Here is a 20,857-nt window from a genome sequence, read left to right as displayed (position 1 = left end):
ACGAAAATTCCACAAAGCGTCTTCTTTTTTTGAAGCCGGATAAAGAAAAGAGAAACACAAACAGTCAGTTGGAAGAGTCGCAAGTAAAACAAAAAAGACACAATTCTTGTGCAATAAAATGCTCGTATTATTTATTAACACATCTAAATGGCTACAAAATCCATAAAAGATCAAGTGCAACAGATATATTACGGGACCTAAATATTATTTGCAAATTGCAATTTAAAACCCAGTTATGAGGTCATAAACTCCGTAATTCCTTCATGAGAACATTGCACAAGAGAATTGATGTTCGTTTTAATTCATAACATTCCCGATTTAATTGCAGTATTTCTAGTGACCAATCGTCTATAAACAAAAGCTAACCAATGCGTCCTCAATGCGGAACGTATATTCTACAAAAATTACACTTTTAAGTAAAAGTCCCTTAATAATAACTTTATTTAAGTGTCAGGGTAAGTATTTAGCTTACAGAAGCTAATCGGGGACACTCTACTACCTTAAGCCTGAAACTCTATCAAAAAGACTAAATTCACTGTCTAGTTCACTCGACATAAATAAAGTTAAAAAACCTTGTTGTTTAGAAAAAGGTCTTAAAAGCGGCTCCAGTAACGACAACCAAGGCAGTGAAAACAAGGGAAGAACGCGTTTGACCGACTCCACTCTTCTTGAGCTCTGGTAGGACATTTTCCTCGTATTTGTCGTTGAAATTTCCAGGGGGATTATAACGAACCACCACCACCAGCCTGCCATCCTGTCTGGTGGCCATTGCTGCTCCGATCTCTTTGGTTTTCTTCCACACGAGCTAAAGACAAAGAATATATAAGTTAAATTGATACCACAGTCATCCCACTCAAACAGAGGACAGGTTAACTTCATTTACAAGATGGGATCTAGCAGAGAATTAAAAATAATTGCGCTTTCTAAGACCTTTTGAAGGAGAAAGGTTGATTGAAAGGGTATCAGTCAGGGTACATTAAAAGGATATAATGTTTAAGTGTTGTTTGATAACTTATCTGAAAGCGTAAAGTTGTCTCGTGCTTTTTTGTTCATAATATACCCCGTGGCAATAGGGGGGGGGGAGCTAAATAGGGTGGGGTGGGTGGGGGAGGGGGCTTATTAAGAAATTAAACTTCCAGACGGGGGGTTTATCAGAGAGGATAGCTTATAAAAGAGACAGGGGACTCAAAAAGGCGGCTAATTTTCATGAGAAGAAGCAGAGTTTACACGAAACGAGTACACGGCCTTTTATCATTACGACTTGCTCGGTCAATGCTGTTCAGACACAATATTGGAAGCGAAAATTACCACGCCTCTCGCGTATTTTCTGTGATTGAAAATTTAAAATCGAACAATGACTACAACTTTGACGGTAAATGCAAATTAACAATTAAGTTACCTGGGTGAAGTGTCCTGTTTTCATTGAAAACCCAGGCTTGTCGAAGTTATAATCCTTAATCTCTCCGTAGAAAAGTTGCGAGGCTTCGGAGCAAGGTTCCTCAGGTATGGGTTTTCCTGACAAATAGAGATTTTCGCCTGGCTGTATGCCTTTCTCGTGTTCAAATGTATTGTTTTGTACCAAAATATTGGCCCAACGTTGTGCTCCTGTGGTCAGGTCATCACTCCAAGTCACAGGGTCCACCTACATTTTAGAAAACAATTGCGTAATCGATGTTTTAAAAAACAGTGTAACGCAGCTACGTATCATAACATAACGTCACGTAACATTATAAAAAGAAAGCAACTTAAAAAAGATATCGTATCACATCACATCACATCACATCACTTTACCCCACGTCGCGTCATTTCCTGTCATTTTTTGTTACCTCACGTCACGTCAACTCAAGTCATGTCATGTCATGTCATGTCACGTCACGTCACGTCAACTCAAGTCATGTCATGCCACGTCACGTCATTTTTATGTCATGCCATGTCACCTTATGTCATGTCGCGTCAACTCAAGTAATCGTAATCGATGTTTTAAAAAACAGTGTAACGCTACGTATCATAACATAACGTCACGTAACATTATAAAAAGAAAGCAACTTAAAAAAAGATATCGTATCACATCACATCACATCACATCACATCACTTTACCCCACGTCACGTCATTTCCTGTCATTTTGTGCTACCTCACGTTACGTCAACTCAAGTCATGTCATGTCATGTCACGTCACGTCAACTCAAGTCATGTCATGCCACGTCACGTCATTTTTATGTCATGCCATGTCACCTTATGTCATGTCGCGTCAACTCAAGTGACGTCAAGTCACGTCATGTCATGTCAGTCATGTCATGTCATGTCGTATATCGTGTCATGCTATACATTTGCAGTATTATTGACGGTAAATGTATTCCTCATTTTTCGATTGAGGTTTACAATTTAAACGTTGAAACATTTACTTTAGCCTTTTTCAAACTTTCATATCTACCAGGCAAGGTGAAAAAAATTAAAATAGTTCTTGACATATTTGTTTGAAGAGTGGCAATTTTACATCAAATAAACTTGAATTCCGATTGGAGGTTGCATTTCTTTTGCATGTGATTGAAGCGAAGCGTACAATTTGATTGGCTCACAGTAGTTTGACAATAACCCTTCGCAGGTGCAAAGTACGTTACTCTATGTGCAGTTAATACTAAGATTTATTTACCTGATGTTTCGTCCGGAATTCATTGTGCCATTTCAAACATTGTTCTTTGAACGGCGGGATAGCTGCCTCTGTAATCAATAGAAAGATAACGAAAATGATTAAATCAATTCAGTCATCACAGTGGGCCTCAAATAACACATCGGCTATAGCTTCGTTTTTTTTATTTTTTGTAAATATGTGTTTGCAGTGAAGTTATCACTTTTTGTCTGCTTTAATGCAACTTAAATTTAAATGGAAAAAGTCTGAATTGTAGCACAGGTCAAATTTAACAACTTTACAAAGTTTTGAGGACAGAAAGGTACTCTTGATAATGCTAATAGCGATCCAATGCTTCGCAAATATTAAAGAGATCTTTGTATGCGTCGCGATTTTTTTTCAGCTCCTGATCATGACATGGCAGCTAAAATAAACACTTCGAGGAAAGTTTTAAAAATATCGCCCTCAGTTTATTTTATGTTCAACTGATGTGAAAGTGTGTCACTCACAAGCGTCAATTATATCAATTAATTAACCAAAAGTAAAAGTACTGCGTTTCGCAAATCGAAGACAGCTTTTTAGAGAAAAGTAAAAAGTGATGTTGTAGCAAACTCTACCAAATGAAATGAAACAAATTGCTTATTTTTAATACAAATTGTTAAATAATTATTTTCTAAATAACTTTGTTAGGACCAAAGTCTCTTTCTGCAATTTTTAATTTCAGCCTTTCGCATGCAAGTCTAGACAATAGCAAGGTCAATTTTTATGGTAGAAAGGAAAACCGTTTAATTACAAACCGAATTTCTGGACTCGCTGATTAATGCTAACGTCGGCTATATATCTACTCTATAAAATTTCTTTTATGCCTTCATGCAAGAAAACCAGTTTTGTCTTATTTATGCGACCCGACATACAAAGTAACTTCGCTCACCCTGATAAAATATTCATTAGACTCTTCTTGACAAATTTCACATCTGCCTTTTAGTATTCGCATTGTTGATTACTCGCTTAAGTTTGCTAAGTATTGCCGAGATACGAAACTCAATTGTGTCAGTTTTATGAAAAATCAAAGGACAACTCACAAGCTTTTTTACATTGACTTGTTTCAAAGTTTTCTCTCAGTGTTTATAGGCTAAAAATTCCGTTCACTATGTAAAGGAGAAACGCTTCTATAAGCTGGGGTTGTCGACTGAACTTAAAACAATTTTCCGATCTCTACACTCGTGCAAACTCACAATAAAGAAGTATCATTCTATCAGTAAAGCCTATTTATCATTTCTCTCAACCTAAGAAACTTTGATCTAAGCTTATTTTGTGGCAAAGGTAAAATTATTTTTCTATTAAAAACGAAACCGCGAATCGCAAAGAAAAACAATTATTCGCAGTTCATTCAGTTCGCACGACACAACTCTTACCCACCTTCAGCACTTAGAACTCCATCCAAAACAACTGATACGAAGGGAAAGAGAACACACAAAATCTGCATCTTTCAGTTTCGAAGATTATGGTAAAAAAAGAAAACTTTTTTGGAACAGTAAAATTATGTCTAGCGAGCCAGTAATCAGTGTCTTGTTTGCAAGAAATAGTGAAGTATTTTACTTGGTATCTGTTAATCGACGGTGACTTATTTTCTTTGCTTCTATTGGCTGATCCCCTTTTCTATCAAACTGTGAAAATGAAAAGAAGTTATTAATGCGATCTCCTGTTCTGTAACATAACGAAAATAACAAGAAACGACTTCCGAAACATATTAATTGGATAAAATAGTTAAGTCAAATTTCAGTAACGCGCGTCCACTGAATTGCGATCGATACGTTGCATGATCCAGTGCACAGAAAGTGTGGGCAATAACAAAAGGGAGCGCCGCCCTTAATGTGACTTTACGAAGAACGGGATTTTTTGCGACTTTCTGCAACAATGGCGGAGATACTGAGAGCTTAGTTTAGTTTAGAGATAAAAAAATTATGAAATATACCGTATTTATTCGATTAAGCGCCCTGGGCGCTTATTACATTTTTGGACCTTGAGAGTGGGCGCTTATTCGAGGCTGGGCGCTTATTAAATTTAAATGGGAATGGGAATTGGAATGGGAATGAGAATTTACATTGGGATCTTCCACTAGGTGGCTCTTCTTGATCCCACTGATTCCAGATCGAATTGGAATTTGGAAAAAAAAATTTTTTGGAAAGATTTTTCACCATTTCTCGCAAGTAGAAAGTTTATTTAACAACAAAACAATGAATATTAATAAAACGTGAAGATATACCAAAACAGAATCTTAACTGTTCATTGAAAGTGTCTGTAAAATACGGCGAAGTCTCTTAGAACAGTTTTCAATTGAGTGTCGTAAAACCAAAACCAAAGTAATCACTCTAGCCAATCACAAAAGGACAGACAAGCCAGTAAACCAATCAAAACTCGAAGCAAATACATGTAGTCGACACGAAGCGCGGGAAAACGTGCGTGAGCGAGTCTGATTGGTTTTGGTTTTACTTCTGATTGGTTAAGAAAGTGGCGCGAGGTTTTTAAACCAATCACAAAGCGTAGTAATGCAAAACCAATGCAAACGCAAATTACTTTCTACACCCAAGTGAAAACCGCTCTAGTAGTACTTACACAATCTCATTCTCAATTTCAATAACAATCAAAGCACTCCTCTTGTGCATTTAGAATTTTTTGAAGAAGGATATATATGTTATTTGCCGGCCGGGAGGTCCGTATGGGAAAAACTGTACCTGAGGTCTTGAGTACGGCCCGAGGCCACCGAGGGCCGTGCTCAGACTGGGGTACGTTTTCCCTACGGCCGACCTAGGCCGGCATAAATTTTTATTTTTTTTTCTACGGTTTACTGATTATTTCTTCAAAAAAATGTGCGCAAGCGGTGAAAGCCGTTCTCAAACTTGGCGCGCGAGTGGATTCCACATCTCGGCATGAAGAATTCTGTTTGCAGATGTTTACCCAAGGAGATTAAGATTTCTGCTGATTTAACGTATCAAAATGAGAAATAAGCAATAAGCGGTTGTTTTTTACCTGTGTGACAGAAAAAGGAATTATTGCAAAGAAAGGAAATCAGGAAAAACGGCACACATTCAGGAAAAAAAATTATAAATGGCTTTATTTATGGTCATACGCCAAAACGTTACCTACTCTGGTTAAAATCAATGAAGTGTAAAAACGCCACTCAATCTTTTAAATCCTCTCTAATATAATTGTCGCCCAATCATAGGAAAATACCTATCTTGTAGTTTATTCATACTCTCCGAGTTGCGCGTTTTTTTAACTTTTAATACTTCCTCATCGCGCGCGTTCTTTCTTGAGGGCCACAGGGCCGGCGCTGTAGGGAGGCTCCTTTCTCTAGAGCCCTCTACTTTTGGCGGAGGGCTGCACTTACATGTCGCTGTACCTTCTGCTGCCTTGTTGATCTATTTTCAGTTTTTGTGTCGGTTGGGCGGCCGGGAGGTCTGCATCAAGAGCTTTTGTGGTTACTGATTCCGGTCCCGCGGCTGCGACGAGAAACTCGATTCTACCGAGAGGACTGTTGCTCTCTTCTGCTTCCTCTGGTTAGGCAAAAACGGAGAGTCCGGGTTCCTTTTCCGCGATGAGCGGCGAACATCTTGTAGAGGTTTACGGGCACGCTCGTTGTGGGCCGCGCGGTTGGATTAAACTCTTGTGCGACCCCCTTGTTTTTTAACCTCTCTCGTGCCCCTTTCTCAGGGCCTTTTCAATACATGTCTCCACATCTTATTTCCGGCTCGTCCGCTCTGGCCATGCAGGGATAAACAGGCTGGCTGGTCGTCACCGAACTGTTCGAAAAAATTTTTTCTGGCCCTTCCGCTTGTGGGCGATTTCCTTGGCGTGCTTCTCAACCAGCTCTCTTTTCTTTGCAAGGAGGACTTCTCTTGACTTTGCAAACTCCATGTCTTGGAGTTAAAGGGAATGTTGTCCTTTAGTTGCCGCTGATACTTCTTTGGAAGAGGTCAGGGAAGAGGGTTCGTAAACACCGCATCTTTTTTTCTCACGTTCTGATTGCACAGCGTACGTTCATTCGTTGGCTGGATATTTTCAGTTTCACCGTTGACAAAAAATCTGTTCCATTTATGTCATATCCTGTTTTCTTGGTCGTATTTTCCGGTCTCTGTTTTTCTATACTCTTGTTGTGGCATTTATCTTCTTCTTTCGTTCCTCGCGTTTCCGTAATTTGTGTTGGCTGAGGTATGTTTTCCTCATCTGGATAATAGAATTCACTTTCGCTTGATAGCTATCGCTGTCAGAAGCATAACAGTTTTAGTTTTTCTCGTTAGTGTTTACATTTTTCTTTTTTTAGTGTAACAAAAACTTCCAAGTTGCGGGGTCCGAACCGGGGTCCGGTGAGAACCGACCGCTGCGGCGCGCGAAGATCAGTCAGGATTCAGGATTCCGGACCGCTGAGATGCTTGAGAAAAAAATAAGAGCGCTTATTCGAGGCTGGGCGCTTATTAACTTTTCCTACCTACAAGGTGGGCGCTTATTCAAGGTGGGCGCTTATTAGAGGTTGGGCGCTTAATCGAATAAATACGGTAATTAAACTTACAACCAAACCAGGGGCTCGTTTCTTGAAAGCCCCGAAATCTTAACGGGCCCGTAAAACCATTTTAAATTATCTGTTTTTTTTAAAACAGAGAATTGAATATGCCTGAAACTTTGCATGAATGAAGCATCCGTTCATATGAAAAATATCATGGAATTAAAGAGCTCTTTAATCAAAGGGTTTGAGATTTTGCTATGGCTTTACGGGCCCGTTAAGTTTTCGGGGCTTTCGAGAAACAGGTCCCAGATCTGTTACGTAAATATTGTTTAGTGGAAAAATGCCTTGTCGGGCAAGATATATTTTAACAAGTGCGGCACCAAATGAGACGTAGATGTCCCCGAAAAAAATACGAATAAATACGGTAATTAAACTTACAACCAAAACAGATCTGTTACGTAAATATTGTTTAGTGGAAATATGCCTTGTCGGGCAAGATATATTTTAACAAGTGTGGCACCAAATGAGACGTAGATGTCCCCGAAACGTACAAACGTTGCACTTTTAGATATTTGCTGAAACCCCCTTCTTCCAAAGAAGAGAAAGAATAGACGTGAAACTTAGACGTGAAAAGTCCTAAGTTGTTTTTGGGAATAATATTTCATTTTTTAAGCATGGAAACAATATGACAAGGTGAGTTAAAGCGGAAGATTTAGACTGAAATATGATTACATTTACACTTTTTTTTCGGTACGTTGCCTGAATTTTGAACTATGATAAATAACTGGTCCAGGATTAGTGTTATGTTTTGAGGATTATTTTTAGTGTTTTCATTAATCTCCCATGTGGGGTGAATACCGCAAGCAAAGAACAAAACACTTACACAAAACAAACGAAAACAGAGTGAAACTAGCCACGTTTTGAAAACATTTCTCTTTTCAAACCCACATTCCAATCTTTATATACAGTCAAGGGCAACGAAATCACCTCAGTTAATTACCATGCCTTGTGAAGCCTTATTTTATACTAAAGCTGCGAAATTGATTAATATACGTAGGCTTCTATAAGAGGTTTGCTCCTCCGACGAAGTTTTAATACCCGTATAACCTCAGTTTTCCAAATTCGCTACGGGGTTAGTAATTTTGCTTTATCAACATCAAATATTTTACTTGCCCGCAAACGAAACATGTCAGTTACTTTAGTTCAAACTAATCGCTTTTTTTCAATAAACTTTTCCCACCAAAAAATGTTTTGTGGGTATCTCGACCCTAAACATTGCTTCGTGGTAGAAACATTCAAACCACAATAACAAAGAATTATTTGTATTTTGTTTCTGTGGATAACCACAACACATTTGGCAAAACTCCGGATTTAGCCCTGCGTCAAGCTGCAAGTTGCAAAAAGAAAAACAGCCTACTTGAATTTCAGAAATTGTTATAAACAGTTAATCCTTATTCACACTATTGTAATTTTAACTTGGGAAATTTTTATTTTAAATTTATTTTAATTTTAATGTAATTTTTATCCTTTAAAATTGACTTTTTGTGTCCCCAGTTATAGCTGCCCAAGCTTAGTACTCCAACAGTTTAATAAATGTAACTTTTAATTGTCTTTGAGCCGGGAAGTGTAAAGTGAAAGGAACAGCTTTTAAGCTTTGCTTATTTCTATAGCTTTATTATCGCTATACAAATTGAAAACGACCTCTTCATTCAGAAAAGTCATGAATAGGATTTAGATCTAGGCTTGTTAATAAAGGTGACACCATTTTTTTTTTCGAAAACGAAAACACCATATGGACCCATATGAAAATAAGTTTTCTTAGTTAATGCTTGTTTAACTTACCTCCAAAAAGGAACACTTTAGCCGTGATAACAGAAACGAAAAGAAAGAGAGCAAACGAAATACGCATTTTTGATATTTTACGTACAAAGAGCACCAACTAATGTTCCCTCCCACAACAAACACGTTTTATATAGTGGAGGAGACTTAATAAAAGATTCATATTACATATACCTGCTTGAGGTTAAAAGCAAAACAAAATTTATAGTTATGCTTTCCTTGCCTTTTTTGTGTGTGATTGCAGTTTCTCCGCTTGTATTTGAACAAGATTTAGTTTAAAGTTTCAAACACACGAGTGTTAGAAAAGAGCATTGTTTTGCATTTAAGTATTGTACATCTTCAAGGTAGGATGTCAACCGCAAAACAAATAAAACACCAAAACACAAACAACTTCAATGTGTTAAAGCGGTTGCATCAAAGAAAAAAATATAGCAGAGCGAAATTTGCCTCGCAGTGAAAGCACAGTACACTTCTAAAATCGTCCCACGCGGCTAGGCAATGACTTGCAATTACAAAATTACATTATGTCGTTAAGTCACCAACCCACTGTTAAATGACAAGCATGTTTTTTCTCATTTTTGTAGTTTATTATTTTTGTAAAGAACAAAGAAAATTTCAATAATGACGAAAAACAACAAAGAACGGTAAATAAACGCTCACTTGCTTTAAAATAAACCTGAATTGCTTGAAAACTATATTTTGTGACGTGACTTTGCAAATGAAAAGTTCTGGAAAACGAACAAGTTTTTAGTACGTAGCAGGCGTCTGTGTAGTTTTTAGCCCGTTTTCCTCGCGTGGCCTTCTCGCGCCTTTCGCGTTTCTCCCATACGCGCGCTAGAAACTATATGGCGCCTGCTACGCAGGCTAACTAAAACTATGCTTTGACAAACACCTTAAACTAAACCAACGACATGCGGTTGCTTTTTCATTAACCGTGGGAAACATGAGCGGTAAAAATAAATAGTAAAAAAAGAAAGAAGTTAACACGGTTATAATGCCCACACTGCACATGAAGACTGCAATGCATTACACTTGCCGCGAAAGGAAATTTTTTTAAAAACGGATTATTTTTTAACTGTACTTAAAGTTTTTGTTTGTAAATAAAACTTGCTTCACAGTCATTAACGTTTTGTGGACAATTCGATCCCAAACATTTCTTTGTGGTGAAACATTTAAATAAACCAAAATAACCAACAGTTATTTGTTCCTTTGTTCAATTAATTAACACTCGCCACAGTATGGCCCGCAAAACTACAAATTCAGTCATGCGTCAGCCACTTAGTTCAAGTTTACAAAAACGTCCATAATAACTTTCATCTGCCTCCAATGTATATGTTTAACCCAAATTTAGACACTCATTTACAAAATCGCACACACTGTATAATCAGTTTTTTTTTGTTATAAAAAATTTATCTCTTGCATTTTGTTAACTTTGTTTTGTTTTAATTAATGGAATTTTCTGAGGTTATGTGGTATTTTGGCGGCCTAAAGTCTTTGTAAGAACGTGAGACAAAATCAGCCGAAAAGTCGCCAAAATATTTTAATATCCTTAAAAAAGGAATCAAATGAATGGAAAATCTCAAATTTTGTAATTTATGCACTGTAGTGCGGAAGATAAAAATCAATAAATTTCATGTTACATTAAGATTGTTTCTTAATCACCAGTTTTGTAAACATGATTTTTTTTCACTGAGGAAAGAGATTAAAAAGGAACGTTAAAACAACAACAAAATTGTCGAAAGGAGAAAGTTTTACCCTAAAGGGTAGATGCCTGTCGCGAAAATACAAGTTTTGCAACTTGACAAATTCCATAACCAGTAGTATCGCTCCACAAGCTAAAATTAAATCCGGTCCATTTTTGTAGATATAGCTTCGCGAGATTGAGATCTAGGCTCGTAACAAAAGATGACACTACAGTTTTTACGAAGACCTCTGCCCGTACGAGCAACGAAAACGAGTTTTTATAGTAAAATATGCGCTCCTTTTAAAAACTTACACAAACTTACCTCCAATGAATGTTTTGGCCAATAAAGTGGAAATGAAGGAAAGGAGAGCAAAAGATGTCCGCATTTTTTGCGATTTGGTAAACACACCCTCTTGGATATGAAGTAAATCGAGTCACCTACTGATTTCGGTCAACAACAAGCACTTTATATGTAGCAAAGCCAAGTTTATAAAAAATTCATAGTACCTGTTTGATAAGGCTAGTCAAAGTGGAGGCAGAATAAATTTGTAGTTCTGATAGACATAACATAGCTTTTCTTTGCTTATTTTTGGTTGTGTATTTACACGTCTTCTGCGTTATATTTTAACGAGAGTAAAGTTTGAATTTTTAACAATTAAAATGTTCGAAGAAAGGCATTGTTTTACATGAAAATATTGTTCATCTCCGAGGCTGGACGCTGACCGCAAAGAAACAAAACAAAAATGCCGCAATTTGTTCAAATGTTTCATCATTGAGAACAAAAACGCCGACAGAGAAGTTTTCGTCGGGCGAACAGAAAACTGGATTAGCTCCATATGTATGCAAAACACGTCCTATAATGCCGAAGAATCGTCTTCGTTCGTTACGTAACTGATATTTATCAGCAAATTTACGTTAAAAGTAAACATAGAACTTCGTGGCAGAAACATTGAAACCAAAAAAATTAAAATTTAGCATTGCGTCAAACTACAAGTTTCTAGTACTGATACTTAACTTATAACTTAGACGATAGAAATCTTATGTACCAAAATTATTTACGTCTTATTGCAAACTTCTGTGTTACTGCTTCAAACATCTTATAAAAAGAAATCATTTCTAACAACACCAAACATCGCAAAACAAATTTTGAAGTTCCACTGAATGCCACTGAATCGCTTAAAAGACGGTTTTACAAAATAGCAACACGTAAGATTTTACCTGTAGTTTACATGGTTCTTGTGAACTTTTAAATTCATTTTCTCATGCTCTGATAAGAAATTGTTGTTGGTGTTATCACCGATAATTACTTACATCTTTAACTTTTAAAAAGAGTAGAAAATAACGCAATAGGATTTAAATTATTCTGATACTCAATTTTTGTCCAACTTAAATTAATATTTCTCGATTTCCTGATGGATTCCGTCACAATAACATTTTAGCATGCTAAAATCTATTCCAAGCGCGTGTTGTCATTGGTTCATCAATGCCGTGTCGGTTTCTGTGAAATAAATCGACAAAGGTCGACCATTCAAGGAGCTAGCGGGATGCCGACTTTGTGGACAGAGACGCTGTGAGAGTGAAGTGATGTCCTGCGCAGAAAAAAAAACACCGAGCAATAACGCCACCGTGTCTCCCAGTTTTAATGTTGTCATGACAAGAGAATGGCAATTATCAAAGATCTACATTTTTCCGCGCCTTAACGTAAAAGAATTGCGAAATATACTGACATTGATGCTATGCTGAATGTGTGAAAATCAAGGCTAACTGAAGCAATTTAGTAGTTCCTGACGAAGGTCGTGAGAATTCAAGAATTTTCAAACAAAGCTTACTTCTTAGTTCTTAAAAAGTATGATGATTTTTTCTTAGTAAATTAAAAAAAGACTTTTCATCTTTTTCGCATTTCGTAATTACATTTGACAACATGCATTTTTACTTATATTTTAGGATCATGAGTTTGCTCAAAAAATCGTGATCAAAAGAATGTAAAAAAAATTGACTTGGTGACCAAAACGCGTTGTTTTGCAAATTTAAAAATGCCATAATTACTTCTTTTTGAGACAGGGAAAAAAAATTTGTATCGTTGATTTTGACATAAGCGCTTTATATTTATACAATTATATGTTTTCCCAGATGTCATTAACGTGTTTATAAAGCACTCGGCTTTTGTCGGCCGCAAACAAAGGGACTTGTAATTTGTCAATATTTTATCGAGTATGGACTTAACGCCTAGTCAAAAATTCTACGTATCATGCCTAGATAGATTTAATTGTCAATTAACTCTTAAGTATTTTATAGGCCGACTATGTAAACTCAGATCCCGCTAAATGACCTATGGATTATCGAGCTCAACTAATTGTGTCAGTTGTTTATTCGCATGATAGCTGCTCCCTTGGGAAGAAATGCATCCATGTTAAACTCTTGAGGCGTATTCCATTGAGACGTATAAACAGCAGGGGTTTTTAAGTCCTTTTAAAGCAGCTCGATGTGAACTGATATCAACTGCCGATACGAAAGCAGGTATAACAGAATATCTGTCGATATTGCGCAAGAAAATCCTTTTCATAACATTTCCTATTGACCAAGTTAGCAAACTTATTAGAAATTAACTCCAGTTTAATACAATGGACCCTCGGTATTTTGTGAAGACCAATTATGAAATGCAAATTTTTGGTACTTAGAGAAAACAATTATTTTCCTTTTCTGTTGGAATTTTAGCACATAAGAACCTTTATCTGCAATTTAGCTTCTTTTTGTTGCTTGACTAAAAAATATTCTCTTCTGTAAATGAATAGAAAATCTTTGCAGTAAATTAATGAGCCTTATACTGATATATCAATACCAAGGGGTAGGGAGTGGAGAAAGGAGAGTGTGGAATTTTTTGCAGTATGCTCATAAATCGAGGCTTGTACAATAAGCTAACAATATATTTCAAGTAACTGTACGGCCTGTCAGCATATTTGGGCAGATTGTGAAACTTTTGATTTAAACATTCACACTTTTTCAGGCACGACGTCTGCCTCGTAATAATGAACATTTTAGAACAAAAAAGTTGGTAATTAGTTGTCAATGAACGGCACCTTCGCTGTAGTCAGGAAAATGCATCCAAAAGCATCACAAAATTTCACTGAATATCTCGCGTTTTGAATAAACTTCAGTTGATTTGTGAAATGTGAGGCTAAGCAGTGTCTTATCAAGTTTGTCCCTGCCTTAGCCGGCAATCCCGGGCCAGGTGTTAAGAAGGAAGCTAGCAACAAATCCGGTACATAATTTCTAGACTATGCTGTTAGTTTTTTCTCTTCAAACGTGAATACAGTTTAAAATTAGTATACTGTGAATCTTTGTGGTACTGCACTGATATGATTGTTCAGATTCAAAGAGTTATAGCGAGTTGGACATGGAGGAGACTTTTAATAAAAAGATTGTCGACGAGAGGTCCGAGAGCCTAATCACCACAAAGGACTATGTAAAAATAATGCAGGGAAATATTTATGTTAACTCCAAAAATGCTTACCGTTGCTTTTCAGTTGAAAAGAAACTGCTGCGATGAACAAGAGATAGAGGGTTGTAGCCATTTCGTATCAGGACTGTTTTCTGCTTTGTGTCGCTCTTTGCCAACCGAAACAATGCAATCGGTGACACAAATACTTTTTCTAAATAGACACTGATTTAATTCTTTTGGGACTTAATAGTTAACCTTCGATCACCCGGCCAAGGTTAGAAATTTAACGTAACCAATTATATGGCAGCGCTTAATTGGTAAAGTTTATTGGGATTCCTGGTTATGAACATTATATTTTTGCATTTTTAACAGTTAACGGTCTTGATAGCTATAGTGCAAAAGTAATTAAAAATAACTGAATTGAAAGTGAAAGTTTTGAACTGAAATTCGTCTTACATCTGCTTTATATCGACCAACAGTGCCTGTTGGCCAACGGACTGAAGTTCCATGCGCCGCCAGGTCAAAATGGCTTTAACCGAGCACATCCGAATCGCGGGAGAATGGGGAAAGCACAATTGTCCTCGACGCCTGGGTCGCGACTCGCGTGTCTCTCGGACTGTTTGTCCCGCAAAATAAGCAAACGCGTGTCCACTCAGGCTAGATAGTGAAAAACATGACTATTTCACGACAATAAAGGCAGTGAGTGGTGTAAGGACACAATAAATAAAACAGCACAGAAAATCAGTAAAACCGAAGCGTGAGTGAATTCATTGTAGCACGAATCTTACGAGCCCCGAATCAAGTCTGGAAGACAAAGGGAAATACTCAAACGAGTGCACACGAGTGAAAACGAATTCAGCATGACTTGTGGTTCACCGCGGTCAAACGTCTTCAGGTAGTCTTTCTTTCTGTTTTGAAGAATTTTGTTTATATTTAATAGCAAGTGTAAGCAATGATAGATAAAATAGTTGTTGCGTGTAAATACATTTCCATTCCCTTGAATAAGCGAGTATTTTTACTTTTTGAATGCTCCGCAGCCGAACTGAATGTTTTGATAAATTGGCGCCGACAAGTCCGTAATAACTTGTTTCCTGTAAGCCACCAGAATAAAGGGTAAAATATTGATCTTTAGTTGAGTTGAAATTAAAACCTTATCTATGAAGTACTTTTCCAGTTTTTTACATATTTCTTTCATTTGTCCGCGGTCGAGGCGTGGGGAACCAGAACTTTTTGAATGTCTAACTTTCTTTCTTCATTCAAACTACCTCTTCTACTAAACGAGGAAGTTTGGAAGGAGACTGCCACCTTAGCTTAGACAACATTCCACCAAGCATAGGATCGTTTTTTCTTTCATTGTGTCAGTTTGCATTTGAAAACCAATTTAAGATGGAGAAAAGCTTCCAGTTTTTGGAAAACACACACCAATAACATACCATCACCATCCAGCTGAACTGCGAAAAATTTAAATCGATTTTTATGTATGCAAGTGGAGTTTAAATTTCCCAGCTATTAAAAAGGATCATGAATAGAATGCTAAATTTTCAGTAAAATAATATGTTATAAAGGTATCCTGATACACTATTTACCCCAATATTACATATAAAATTGAAAAACATTCTATCTTACCTTTAGCTACAACTAAACCGAAGAAAACTGCGATTAATACCAACGAAAGTTTCTTCATTTTGCTATTGAACTCAGGGCAGAAAAACTTCGAGTCGCCTAGCAGCTGAAATGTCCTTCGACTGACTGCATATGTTAGCTTTTGCAAAACGGAATAACCTCAAACTTGCGTTTTAATTCCAGTGACTGAGAGCAGAAAATAAATTAAGCCAACTTGCGTCATCAGAAGAGCGCGCGCTATTTTAATAACTCTTGCCTACGCTTGGTATTTATTCAAATACCTGCTAAAAAATTTCTGACTGAATTTCGTCTTCTTCTTAAAATGTGTTAACCAAACTTGGAGATATTGACTTTGTCTACATTTGCCGCCATGCTGTTTGCAAAGTGACTCTAATCTTATTTACAAAGAAAATGAAACCTAGCCGGCGGTTTTTAAAAGGCAAAACATCAGTTCAATAATTTATGATGACCAAAAGGCTGCACGTTCATCAGTTTCTGTCGAAACAATATAAGTAAGGAAACTTGAAACAGGAACTTGGAAATTGAAACCTAGAATTTAAAATTAGGATCAGGTGCATAGGAAGTGAATTTCTCTTTTTTCCATGGAAATTGCAGGATATAGAACTACTTAATAATACAAAATGCAACTACACCATAGCATTCTAAGGGGACAGACTATGAACGTAAGGGCGCTCCTGAAAATATTTAAAAGAAAGACCATTTGAAAAAAATTGTACAAAAATGCAAAAGACAAATATTATATCACAAGAACCTTCGGAAAGTTCCAGACAGAGCTACAAATTATTTTGGGTTCAACAACCGATACCATTGAGTTTTTCAGGGATCGGCCCCTGAAGCGAATAGTCTCTTTGTAATATTACACGCTTGTTATAATTTCGAGCCTCTTGAGTTGGATTTCAATTAACAAGTTAAAACTTATACCACCGCTTGGCAACACGCAAAATCCGGTTGGCACATTGAGAATTAAAGATTAGTAACATAATGTAAAACGCCCTAGGCTCGCCTATATACAGTTTACATTTGTAAGGTTGGGGAGGATGGAGCTATTTTTGAAATACAGCAAGCAATAACTCTAGATTTCTTACTCTCAACAAAACTTTTGTTGCGATGTCGTTCTGAAGAAATATTTTAGTTTTTGAATTATGCCTTCAAGAGTACAGCGGTTTGTTTGCCGACCTATAAATAATATGGGTTCATTCAAAAGAAACAAATATACCGAAATACTATCGTTATTTAAATCATCTTTCTCACCGTCAATTTTCCAGAATGAGAGAAAAATGGCAAACTTCGCCGGTGCAAAGCAGTAATCCATTCTTTGCCAGAGTGAATCACCAAACTTTCATTTTCGTGATAGAACTGAAGAAAACTGTTTCACATTTTATGCAATCGAAACTTAAACGCGATATACTTGATGAAGAGCTAATTATGGTCGGAATTTTTGGAACAGGTTCAAATCTGATAATATCGCAGTTTAATATTTGACAGAAAAAAAAAAAACGAAGCGATAATTTGCGCTGTCGATTCACGGAAACTCGTCAGCAAAAAAAAAAACGAAAAAAATTGTTGAAAATTTTAATTGTACTCCTACTTAGCCGTTTCTCTTTAAGAATTTATTTTTCCTGTTCATTCCAATACAGAATTATATTTCTTCGAAATATCGCATTAAAATAATTTCTTATCATGATAAGGTTCATGCACCAGTTCTGAAGGTCCACAGACAGCCAAATATCTTGTCGACTTTGGGTCTTCTAGGTTTCACCGCTTTGTCTATTTCGTAAAATCTGATTGGCTAACAAAAATTGTAAAAAAAAAAAAAAAATGATTGGCTTTTGTATGATATTGTGACCGACTGTATGTTTTTTGTCACGTTATATATGAGAAGCTAAATAAATACCTGGATGACCTGCAAAGTTCTGAACGTATATGCATTATTTTTGTTTCCTCTCGTTGCGGGAAACGAAAGCTTCATCGTAGGCTTCGGTTTCCAGCTTCTAGCTTCGTGTGAACGCCTCTTTATTGTTGATGTCGACTTTAAAAGTGGCATGAATAATGAGGAACAAATGAGCTGTTGCAGATATTTACGCAGCCAGATCGATTTAATAAAAAGAAAATAAATAATAGCTAGGCCAACATTAATATTTCTTTTGTGTTTTGCGCTAGATAACCATGCATTCGTGGAGAAAAACTGGGCCGAAATTTCTACCTTGCCAGTTCGATTAAATGTAAAAGGAAATAAATAGCTAGGCCAAATTTAATATTTCTTTTGTGTTTTGCGCTAGATAACCATGCATTTGGGGAAAATTTGGGCCGAAATTTCTACCTCGCAGTCGAGGAATCCAAAAACAAAATCGTAGCACTTCTCGTTTGAGCACTGATACTAAACCATGATTAGCGACATTAGTATTTTACTTATATTGCTACAACATTAACGTAATTTTAGCTGTTGCGCTTTTTCGTATTTTTCTTTTTAGATGAGGCAAGGTATTTTTAAAAACTCTTGGTTACTGTATAAACCATCTTTCCTGAAAAAAAAAAAATCAAAGCATAAATCGACATTGAACTCCTTGATATTTTTTCCACAAAACCATATGAATTAATTACAGCCAATTAACAATAAAAAGTTAAAAAGGCTGAAATTTGCCAAAGTAATTTGTACGATAAAAACAACAGTAAAGACATCCAAAATTTTGATGATGGTTAGTCGAAAATATTTTAACTTACATTTTTAGGTGTAGTAAAAACTAATAAAAACACATAAAAAACAAAACCAAGCTAAAACACATTTAAAAGTGTGTTTAATATATTTTAAAGTATTTAATAGTTTAGCCTTTTAATTTTCTATTATGTTTTGACACTAATTCATATGTTTTTAAAGCAAAAATAAACTGACAAGTCATTGTCAATGTACTGTTCAATTTAAGACGAAAATTAAAAATAATGATGAACCGGGCAAATTGAACTGTTGCCATTAACTCCAGATGTGAACTTAAAATTTTATTTTTTTCCATTGTAAAATGAATAATGGAAAAGTGACATTTTCATATTTGTAGGTTTTTCGTGTCACATGTACCTAGATTTTTGCAGTCACCACAATTAAATTTAATTCTCCCAAGACAGGTGAATAGAATGAATCTTTGATCATGTTGATTTCGGACAAATTCGCAAAGGGAAACATTTTCAGCGCAATTATTTTAGAAAAAATATATGGTAGAAGGCTTCAACTTCAATTTGTCCTTTAGGAGACCGTTTAAAGAGGTCCTCCTGTTCCTTCAAAGCATGCGAGAACGATAAACATAGTAAGCTTGGTTGCAACTGCCGTTTTTTGCCGTTCCGGGGGGGAAAATTAAGAGAAAAGGTCCAGTCGGGGGGGCGCAACGGGCCTTAGAAGGCAGGATTTCGAGAAAGACAAACTTTAAATAATAAATATATTTTTAACCATTTTAGTGTGTAGTATCGCTGTACATTTTTATTTGTCATTTGCATTTTGACTCGCCCTACGCGCTCGTTAAAAATACTGCAAGACTCGTAAGATACGGGCATACTATATACACACGAAAATGTATACTAATATATATTTAGTCTTTTACAGGGGCACCCATCGAGAATATAGTTCAACACCACTTAAAGATAGCACCGTTGAACGTCACTTATTTTAGTATTTAAACGGTAGATATAGGCATATTTTTATCCTCTAAAATTTTTTTATCTGTTCGGATTTCCTAGCTGAAAGTCTAGTGATCCGAAAGTTATAGGGATCAAAACTTACCTTTTCGAAAATTCCAGCCGGAGAAAGGCTCCCGAAAATTCTAGGTGACCTTTTTAGAGTAAAAAAATCCGTTAAAAATGAACAATTGTACTATTTTTTAGATATTCGAAAATAATAGGAAAGGCAGGCAAGCAAACAAATTTACAATGAATGTTCCGAAAATTCTAGATCTCAAATCGTCTTCCGAACAGATATTTTAACGAAATATTCCGTTGGGTGCCCCTGTCGTAAGATACATGCATACTATATACACCCGAAAATGTATAATAAAATATATTTAGTCTTTTAGTCCAGAAAGTAACATTTCCTGATGTGGTACACTAAAAAAGGTCGGTCTCTAATTTCCAAGCAGTATACATCCACTTTACGGGGAGGTGGGAGGGGGACTGAGCACTGAGCAGTTACGTCATTACCTGAAGAGTACTCTCCATTGTTTGTCAATTTCATCGCTGATTGACAGTATTTATAAAATTCTTTTTAGAAACGCGTAACGGTTACTCACAAGGCCAGAATGTTTTCCACATTTTGGACAACAAGAGTTCTGATTAGTGTACCAGCATGAAAACAAATCAGATTAGTCACCCTTCTAATTATAATTTTTAAGCTTCACAAAAAGCAAATGTGGCTTTCAAAGAAACGGTTAACATGTTTGATTGGCATACACAAAATCGTGTTTTGTGCATTCAGATACTCCTCCTAAAATGCATTTATAGGTCAATTTAAACACTTTTCTTGTTCTCCAATGGATTTATATTTCTACAATTTTTTTAAGCTTCGTAGCTCGCCCACAACTTGATTTAGTTATCTGAGTACTAATCTTTTGACAAGAACAGTGAACTATTAAAACCTTAAGTGGCACTTAATGCCTCATTCAAGAAACTAATTAGAAAAAGTCATTAGCTCGAGGCAACATCTGATGTGCATAAAAACACGTAATTTGCTCGTAATAAAAAACAAATTATAACTGTTTACATGTTATGCTCCAAAAAACACCCATTACGAAAGGCCCGTGCAAAATATTGTTGCTATAGAAACGCACCCAATATGTAATCTCTTTTGAGAGTTTCTGGGTGTGTGCAACAAAATAGCGATTTTGAGAATTTTCTTTGTCATTTGTAGGGGTAAGTTAGTTCTGTTTATTAAAGAAGCGTTCTGGTGTATAGCATGCGGGTGATCATGTCAATATGAAGGCAGATGTGCTTCGTATCTCAACCATCTTAGCGCTGTTGTAATTACAGACCTAAATTGCGTGATCGCTTGTATCTATCACGTCAAAATTGTCGGTTTAAAGCTAAAGGTGGATTTGCCGACACCTAACTAACGATGCGTAATTGCGATTTCATTTCCCCAATT

The 20,857-nt window shown here is 36.3% G+C and overlaps 1 protein-coding gene across 7 annotated transcripts; it reads right to left on the bottom strand.

The window, feature by feature from the left end:
- Positions 1-103: 103 nt before the first annotated feature.
- Positions 104-17,122, bottom strand: LOC144642741 (Golgi-associated plant pathogenesis-related protein 1-like). Of its 7 annotated transcripts, XR_013568775.1 has the most exons (5): positions 4,048-4,189; positions 2,653-2,720; positions 1,400-1,642; positions 500-805; positions 104-426 (listed from the first exon to the last, which is right to left on the bottom strand). XR_013568775.1 is itself a non-coding variant. In XM_078501796.1 (4 exons), exons 1-4 carry the CDS (start codon positions 17,048-17,050, stop codon positions 581-583), a joined length of 597 nt encoding a protein of 198 aa, XP_078357922.1. In that variant the 5' UTR covers positions 17,051-17,122; the 3' UTR covers positions 104-580. The 7 variants fall into 7 exon arrangements, 6 of the variants coding, with proteins under 6 accessions (XP_078357922.1, XP_078357925.1, XP_078357924.1 ...); XM_078501796.1 differs by lacking the exon at positions 4,048-4,189 and adding an exon at positions 16,990-17,122 and having other exon boundaries at positions 104-805; XM_078501799.1 differs by lacking the exon at positions 4,048-4,189 and adding an exon at positions 15,721-15,884 and having other exon boundaries at positions 104-805.
- Between the last annotated feature and the right edge of the window lie 3,735 nt (positions 17,123-20,857).

Source organism: Oculina patagonica, chromosome 2 (genome assembly GCF_052425735.1).
Source record: "Oculina patagonica isolate OP01 chromosome 2, crgOcupat, whole genome shotgun sequence".
NCBI lineage: Eukaryota > Metazoa > Cnidaria > Anthozoa > Scleractinia > Oculinidae > Oculina > Oculina patagonica.
This window is presented reverse-complemented; position numbering and strand designations above follow the sequence as displayed.

Bases quoted from the DNA above. Each gene is read 5' to 3' on its own strand.
- LOC144642741 (XM_078501794.1), bottom strand. From the start codon at position 9,041: ATGCGTATTTCGTTTGCTCTCTTTCTTTTCGTTTCTGTTATCACGGCT. The intron at 1,643-2,652 runs GTAAATAAATCT...TCTAAAATGTAG, and splicing joins AATTCCGGACGAAACATCAG to GTGGACCCTGTGACTTGGAG. The intron at 806-1,399 runs GTAACTTAATTG...CTTTGTCTTTAG, and splicing joins AAACAGGACACTTCACCCAG to CTCGTGTGGAAGAAAACCAA.